General features: G+C 39.3%; 1 protein-coding gene across 1 annotated transcript; it reads right to left on the bottom strand.

The window, feature by feature from the left end:
- Positions 1 to 735: 735 nt before the first annotated feature.
- LOC113095954 (short-chain dehydrogenase/reductase 3-like) lies at positions 736 to 8,594 on the bottom strand. Its single transcript, XM_026261320.1, has 6 exons — positions 8,077 to 8,594; positions 2,267 to 2,410; positions 1,881 to 2,000; positions 1,508 to 1,746; positions 1,261 to 1,386; positions 736 to 1,146 (listed from the first exon to the last, which is right to left on the bottom strand). Exons 1-6 carry the CDS (start codon positions 8,269 to 8,271, stop codon positions 1,062 to 1,064), a joined length of 909 nt encoding a protein of 302 aa, XP_026117105.1. The 5' UTR covers positions 8,272 to 8,594; the 3' UTR covers positions 736 to 1,061.
- Between the last annotated feature and the right edge of the window lie 215 nt (positions 8,595 to 8,809).

Genomic DNA, 8,809 nt, shown 5'->3' on the forward strand with positions numbered 1-8,809 from the left:
AGTCAAATAAAATGTAATTTAATAATTTAAATGTAATTAATCTAATTAATAAATACAATTAACCTAAATGGTTAAATGCAAATATGTAAATAAATACATTTAAATAAATAATCAAATAGACATTACATGGGGGTCACAGTTAGAGTGCACTTGTTTTGAATTAGCGTTAAATTGGTAGCCCTTTTTGAGAGCTTTAATGTTACTTATGGTTAATAATTCTTTTATTAATGCTGATGTTTTTAAATCAACCGACTTATAAATAGCCTCTCATATCACTTCAAGAGAGCAGTATTGTACTTTCTGTGGTTAAATATTTCCAGCTTGCCATAAAGCAAATCGCAAGAAAGCCCTGCAATTTTCCCTGGTCTTTCTGTAACTTTGTTCTCAGAACAAAGTACACACTAGTTACAAACGAGCCACCCCTTCAACACAAGTTTTTTAAAAAAATGGTTTGTGGTAACTTGACCCTGCTTTGAAAATAAACCAAGCTCACATAAAGACCATACCAAGAAAAATGACAAAACAGATCTGACTTATTCCATTTCTTTCCACCAGCAGCAGGTGAAGGTTTCTGACAGACAGTCTACGTGCTAGAGCAGAAGGTCAAGCCTGTTGTGCTGGTGAATATGAAGTGAGACATTTACTGCTGTCGACCACGTGGGACAACGCTGACTTTCCAACTGTAAGATGCCCTGGGCTAGTCTGGCTTTAAAACATCCTAACAGAAGGCTTTTCTCTTTAAAACTGGATTTTTATTCAGATACTGAATTTGCAGTGACAGTAGTTAAAAGGTGATTGTTAAAAAACACTTAAGTACACATATAATACAGCGGTCGATTGAGGCTTTCTTGTCCATTCTGTGTTTGTCCCACACTGCAACACAGGGGTCACTGGTGACCTGCAAATAGTCCTAGAAATAAGGCACCATGTCCTCTGGTACCTTTTTCTTTTAACTCACTGCTTCATGAATACTCCATAAAAACTCCATAGCTGTTGTTTGACTGTGAAACTTTAAAAAAATATATGTAACATTTGGAGCTGCAATGTCATTTCTAGACCCCTCATGTCCGTCCTTTGAAAGTATTCATGCAGGTGTAGCTTCCTGAGAACTTGTGGATTTCTTCAAGAGCACTCTGTGGTAGCATACTGTTTTGAGAGTAAAACAAACCAATACATGTAATCAGAGAGGGTTTTCAAAACACAAGCTGAAATAATTTGATTTCTAATAAACCTGTATTCATAAATTGTAACATACTGTACCTTTTAAGGATAACGAGTGCATGCATGGTCCAGGGTAAGTAAACAAAGGCTGTATTGGTCCTCACAGCATCCACTGTTTTTTGGGCTACCACTTCTGGCTTTAGAGGAGGGAAGAGTTGGGGGAACCTACAGAGAAAAAAACGCAGTTAAATAAACTTGTTTTAATTGATTGTCACTTACAAATATGTGACCCTGGACCACAAAACCAGTTTTGAATAATTAATTTGTGCTGTACTCATCAGCTCACCTGACTCTCATGCCCTGAAACATTTCAGTGTTGGTGTGGAACGGGAGGACGGTGGTACAGCCCACCCCTGGACAGTCCAGCAACCCCAGAGTGAGGCTCTCCATGAAGGCTAGTGATGATGCTTTAGAAGTGCAGTAGTCTATAGCACCAGGGATGGGCGACAGAGACAGGATGGAGTTGATGCACACAACGTGGCCATTTTGCAGTTCCAGCATACGAGGCAAGAAGGCTTTTGTGGTCTGTGGATGAAAGGATTATTAAAAATAAAATGTTATATTTAGAATAATGTAACTTTAATAGTTTGTTTTATTAAACTATTGAATCAGACAAACCCATCCTAACTGATCCCTTCCCACTTATTTTATGCACTTACCCAAAACTGTCCCATTGTGTTGATGTGCTGTGACTTCAGAAGAGCATCATCATCACTGTCGAGCAAACTTTTTCCATGTACCACTGCAGCATTATTCACAAGAATGGTAACATCCCCCACCTAAAAAAGAAAAAAAAGTCCCACAGTGAGAAATTCTTTCCTGAAATACCCTTTTATTCTCTTTCATGGCTAGTTAGCGCCATTATACTGCTGGGCCTTATCAAACCCAGACATTTCAAGTGAGGTGTAATCTCCATCCAGGCTATGGGGGTGAAAAGCAACAGAGCTGAGCCAAAGCCACCAGCACTGGGGTTATTATAAGAGCCAACAGGTTTAAACTAATCTTAATTAAGGAACTCCTCAGGATATGATATTATGGGCCATACCTTTTCTCTGACAACCTTGGCTTGCTCGTAAACTTCTTCTCTGTTGGCCACATCGCAAACAAAGTAATGGCACTCTGTCCCCATAAGAGCGATCTCCTCGCACGCCTCCTTCAGACATTTTTCCGTCCGGCCCCACAAGATTAGCTGTTAGGAGGAAAAGAGCAGAAAACTGACAAGAAATATAAAGGTTTACAAAGCATGATGTGATCTGTCATATTGGCCATAAATCATATTTCTGAAAGCAAAACCATAATACGTCACTGCTCAACAGCGCTGATAAGTACTTAGTCATCAGTTCACGTCTCGAAGTAGATTTAATTCGCTTGAAAGTATTTCATGTTGTCAGTTGTTGTGCTTTAACAATGTCTTGCCTAATTTATCATGACTTGAGTTCTTCAATGTGGGTGTTTACTAGTAAACACAAGAGGCCAATATGTGGCCTATAATTCATGCCAAAACTTTTGACACAGAAAGCATGAGTCAGACGATAATCTGTTATTGTATTTCAGTAAGTCCTTTTTAAATGAAAAACACATTTACTTGGAACTCCATATGAGGACTAGGAGAAATATGGTATTCCACCATAGTATTCCAATGTAATTCCATTGAAAGAAAGAAAGAAAGAAAGAAAGAAAGAAAGAAAGTAAGAAAGAAAGAAAGAAAAACTATACATTTTCAATTAAATTATGCCACACGCCACAAGGGTCATACCACAAGTTGTACAAAAAAAGCTTTGTATGGAGCTTTGTATCATGAAGCACAGTAGATGGGTATAAACAGAAGAGTCCCTTTCATTGCAGGAACAATGGGGCTGTTTTTCACGAGCCACTATTAGTTTGGAGAAGGATTAACAGAGTTGCCTACGTGAATGGATTTGCTGGGACAGGGAACATGGGGGGCAGTGATTGGTCAATTAGATTTGCCAGTCTGAGAGGTCAAGGAAAGGTAATGAAATCAGTGATGCTGCCTCATCATCTCTCACAGAGAATTCTCACTGAGATTACACAGCCTGCTGGGCATACGGACCCAGCCATTTTCTGCTTCAACAAACTCATTATTGTGTGTGTGTGTGTGTGCTCTTGTTTTTGTGACATATCAGGACACAACTCTGTATAATGACATGGTATGACACAGGTATTACAAGGAGAGGGTGACTTATGAGGACATAACCCATGTCCCCATTTTTCAAAACGCTTATAAATTATCCAGAATGAGTTTTTTTGAGTTTCCTGTGAGGGTTAGGGTTAGGTGTAGGGTTGGTGTAGGGCCATAGAATATACAATTTGTACAGTATAAAAACCATTATGCCTATGGGATGTCCCCACTTTTCACAAAAACAAACGTGCGTGTGTGTGTGTGTTTGTGTGTGTGTGTGTGTGTGTATTTGTATGTGTATGTGCATGCATATAAGTTAACTATCCTTTTGGGACAAATTTGCCTATTAGCTAAGATGACGAAACCTTCCCCATTTAAAATAATAATAATAATAATAATAATTCTGTTTATACATAGCTAATTTGATTTAATATTAGTTTTTTTTATTAAGTTTTAAGCTTTTCCAACTAATTTGTATAATTTATTTTGTTTCAGCTTTATTTATTGAAAAACAAAAATAAAAAATAAACACAGTAATTACAATTAAGTTAATAAAAAAACATTTTGTGGTGTGTATGTGTGTGGATAAGTGTGAATATAACAAACTAATATTGTTATATTTTATAATGATGACCCTTAAAAGGGACTTAGCCTTGCCTTCCATTAAAGGGGGGGTGAAATGCTCGTTTTCACTCAATATCCTGTTAATCTGTACTGCATCCTTCATAACTCCAAAAAGTCTTTAGTTTTATTATATTCATAAGAGAAAGATAGTCTGTAACGATTTTTCCCGGAAAAACATGACCGGCTGGAGGCGTGACGTGTGGGCGGAGCTAAAGAATCACGAGCGCCAGTAGGCTTTTGCGTTGAGAGCATGTGGAAACTGTGACATTACCGTGAGGGAAAAACCATCATCCAAAACAAACCATGGCTGACAGTCAGATTCAGCCGTTTATTTATGAAAACTGAACGAGAGCAGCAGCAGCAACGACTCGCTCCTAGCGGGGCTCGAACCCGGGTCTCCGGCATGGGAGGGGACACACTAACAAGGAGGCAGAGATATTTTAAGCAGTTTTACTCACTGCCTGCGGTTCCAACACACGATCGTGACCCTTTTTCGTTGGGATTGCATCATCCTTAAGAAATAAACGATACGTCCGTCGTCAATCTAGGCCTTGTTTTCTTCGAAATGCAGGGAACAAACAAAAACACTTGATCCGTTGATGCATCCGTTGATGCTCTGTAAAAATAAACTCCGTCCACTGGTCCCTTAATGCTGTTTTTTTTTTGGTAATCTGTGCATGGTTGTCTTGCCCTGGCAACCAAAAACACACTTCTTTTGTGACTTTTCGCGATGCTCTCGCTCTGATCAGTGAATCGCTCTGATCAGTGAAATGTCTGTGCTGCTCAGCCTCGCTATACGGGAGCGCGCGCTCTTTCGGCAAAAGTGCCCTCAGGACCCATATAAGGAAATTCCGCTCCATCTAACGTCACACAGAGCCATATTCGAAAAAAACTTTCCGAAACTTGTGACAAACCGGAAGTAGTATTTTGGGAACAAAAATACTCCTTCAAACGTACAACTTAATTTTTGAAACTTTGTCCATGTTTAGCATGGGAATCCAACTCTTTAACAGTAAAAAACTCAGTATGAATGAAATAGCATTTCACCCCCCCTTTAATATTAAATTATATTGGAACCAAAATGATATTGTCAGCTAAAACAAGAGTCTTTCACAAAGCTTTGCTTTTAATGGCAAAGACTGAATGCAAAATACTGAAGTGCACAGTAACCTTATTCATGATGCTGGCTGGTTGTCACTGAAAAATGGCATACATTTATTTGCCACGGTTGCTTGTAATTGGTCCAGTTAAATTTTTCTCTTTTCGAGAAAGGGTTTGTGGAAATTTCCAACCTCTGAGCAGGCAGTGTGTTCATTTTGTTAAGTATGTATTTCAGCCGACTCCTACATGGAAAAATGGAGCTGTTACGAGGGTCAATCTGAAATGTCAAGACACATTAGCCTACTCACCAAAAACGTAAGACCATTTCACTCTGTTTTTCTAACCAAATATAATCTAACCAGATAACAGTTTAATGTTAGCCATCGTAATTATCCTGAAGTAATATCTGTGGTCCCTATCAGTGATATTTGCTGATAAATTAGGCCAAAGATCCGCAGGTGGTTTCAACTCTTTGGCCTAATGGGTGTTTATTTGATAAACTTGCCTGTGTGTTTTTGTATGGGTCTGCTTTACATGCACGGCCTTTGAGCTGATTACTGGGAAGGTCTTGATTAATCTTATAATAGGATTTCACAACAATCTTGATATTTCTTTCAGAGAACAAGAGCTCAGAAGGTGGTCTCCCATACAATCCCACTATGAGCTTCTTCTGCACACATCACATTAGCAAGTCTTATCACTCAGGTCCTTAGATTTCAATGGCTGAGTGCACCGCATAAGCATATAATATGCAAAAATAAGGAGCAAACAAACCGTGCTTAATCCAATCCTGTGAGGACACACATTGTGTTTCCTTAAAGATAAACACAAATGATGAGTGTTTGAAGACCTTGCGTAGGATCATTTAAACTGGTGTTTAGGTGAAATGCATGATTACATCGGTAAGACAATGGATGGTACATTGGTTCCAAGGTTACCATTTGGTTTCCCCAAGGAATATTTCAGAGAAAAGTTCGATTTTTTCTTAGTGTGACAAATATTTGAAAAATCTGAAGAAACTCTACTTTCCACTATAAATAACTTTTTTTTTTTGTGCAATGGAAAGGTTCAATGAACATTAAAGGTTTTTGGCTTCATGGATCTATAGAGGCCAATAAAGAACCTTTATTTATAAGAGCTCCAGAATGGTTCTTCGAATCATCGGTTAGGGTTTGGCTAGTGGGCAATGACAGAATTCTTCGCAAAATATTTCCAGTGTTGAATTACCATGCAATGAAGACTTGCTGACCTCTTGGACGTCATAATAAATGGCTGCTTTCTGGAAATTACAACCCCCACCTAGTGGTCAAGTTAAATCGTAGCCTGTGCATTTATGATTCATGCCTTTTTAGCATTCCTTAAGAATGGGCAGGTGTCTCTTTCAAAGCCTTCACACATTGGCAATGGATAACAACAGGGTGTTGAAAGGCACAGTGGCTTCATTTAACGTACTGCTGCAAAGCTGCTGCTTTCAAAGACCTTTGCCCTGGGACCATTTAAAGGGGGAGTTGTGTCTGTGAGCTTTAAGGGTTTTAAGGTCTCTGTTTACTGTGTGAGATTTGCGTTGCAACTTTTATGATGGGTTTTTATTTGGCCCAATACACACAATGTGGGAAATGTGTAAATCAGTAAATCAAAGTAAAGCCCTGGGTGTAACGCTGCCAAGCATGGGGGCCCCTGTCACTGTGGACATATAAGTTATTAAGCTGTGTTTATTACAGTTGGGCCACTGGGTCTATTTATAATGCAATGTCTTGGGTGGGTGAGGCAGCTGACACATTTCTTCCCAGTTCTTGACTTTCAGCACGCAGTCTTGTTTCATTAGTGCTTTCACTGTGCTTTGCAAATAACTGCAGAGACAAATATTATGCTTCTGCCAATGTGAGTGATTTAGCCTTATTAAGCCATTAAATACTCCAGATAGAGCTTGTAATAAAGTACAAATTCATAGGGAAAGTAAGATGGCAAATCATCCCAGCACTTTGCCAAGGTCAAAGATACAGGCACTGCAAATTTCTGGGCCACTGGCCTTTCTAGAGGGTTTTCTACCCAGACTGGAGTAATAATCTGAATATGGGAGCTGTCGAGGTTAGAAAGAAGGATATTTTTCTGTAAAATAGCTGTTTGTTAGTTGGCCCAAATTGTATTACAAGTTGAACCAGACATTGGGTTCCAGCTCTACATTTTGACTTGTCTGTTGACCGTAGACTGGGTTAGATCATGACCTATGCACTGCTAAGACAATGGGTTCATGACCAGGGCATGTAATGTCCCTAGTGAGAGGTGTAGACCATACAGACTGACACTTTGCAGAACAAAACAAATGCATCCATTACAAGGCTAATGATTTGTGTAATGTGGATTAGCTTACAAAAATTGGCATGATAACCACAGTTTGCACATACATAGTAACTAGATATACTTTTCACAGTACAGCTATACTGTTCAAATGTTTTAATCAAATTGATATTTTTAAGAATAATTAAATTCAAAGTGGTGCAGTGAACTTTTTAACCATTTAGACTTAAATTTTTACTTTATTACCCTGTATTATAATTACAGCAAGATTCAGAAAGCTTCTCATGGTGAAAGTATTATATTTTGCATTGTATTTTGATGCACACTTGTAAAAAAGAAGGAAAAAAGTAAAACTGACATGGATTATAAATATAGATTTCTTTATAGTAACGTTGCATCATTGTATATAGCTACATTATTGTTATATTAAAAGCAGTTATTTCGATACTATTGTTTTTATATGCCAAATAGCGCTATGTATGGTGTTATGAAACTTTGAACCATTTGACTGATAGTTTTGATGTAGCCTATCACTTATAGTTAGCAATTAGAAAGAGAAAGACGGAGGGAGACCACCTGGTATTCAAACTATGGGGCTATAGGAACACTACACAAAAAAAAGTTAAATTGAAATATTACGCAGTATGACCAAGATATAGCTTTAACCAAGATTAATGATGTATTATGTTTACCTTTTTAGCTCCACGTACGGCGAACTCTTTAGCCAGGTGACGGCCGATGCCCCGTCCGCCACCCGTAATAAGCACCACATCTCCGGTCAGATCTCTCCGCCTGCTCGGTAAGAACCAGCACACGGTCGCCTTCACAATGTAGTAGAGGATCTGAATAGGTAAGACCACCACGCAGCCCAGCGCCTTCAGGTCCATTTCACTTCGGCTCAGTGTCAGCTTATCTCGGTTCTCGCCTGTAACAGTTACTGAACCAATTGAATCCTTGCTCGGAGCGATCACCTTCACTCCTATTTTATAGGAGTGGATAAGGCAATTCGCCTTATTTTGCAAAGTTGACGGAGACTACACAGGGTGTTATGCATCTATCTACCACAATCCAACGCAGTTTACGTGCGCCCCGGCGGAATATCTGTCATTTTGCGCACCTTTATTCCACACAAACTCTGTATCCACGGAGTTCTTGCTGGGACAAGTGTTCGCTGTTGCTTTGGACCGGAGACGGAGTCCTGTCGCTACTGACAGGGCCAGAATCCAACTATGACGATATCTCGAGTCCTGATAAGGGTTTAAAGAGACCATTTATCTCGACTGACAGCTGGAGGACTGACAGAAGTACTGCTTTTTATAAAACGTTGGCATGAGGGTTACTTTATGACGGCTAAGTCCCCTCCCCCAGAAGTGGTGCCACAGGCAATTTCGTTGCCTTTCAACCTGTGCTTAACTAGCAGTCGGG

Source organism: Carassius auratus, unplaced genomic scaffold (genome assembly GCF_003368295.1).
Source record: "Carassius auratus strain Wakin unplaced genomic scaffold, ASM336829v1 scaf_tig00215810, whole genome shotgun sequence".
NCBI classification, from domain to species: domain Eukaryota; kingdom Metazoa; phylum Chordata; class Actinopteri; order Cypriniformes; family Cyprinidae; genus Carassius; species Carassius auratus.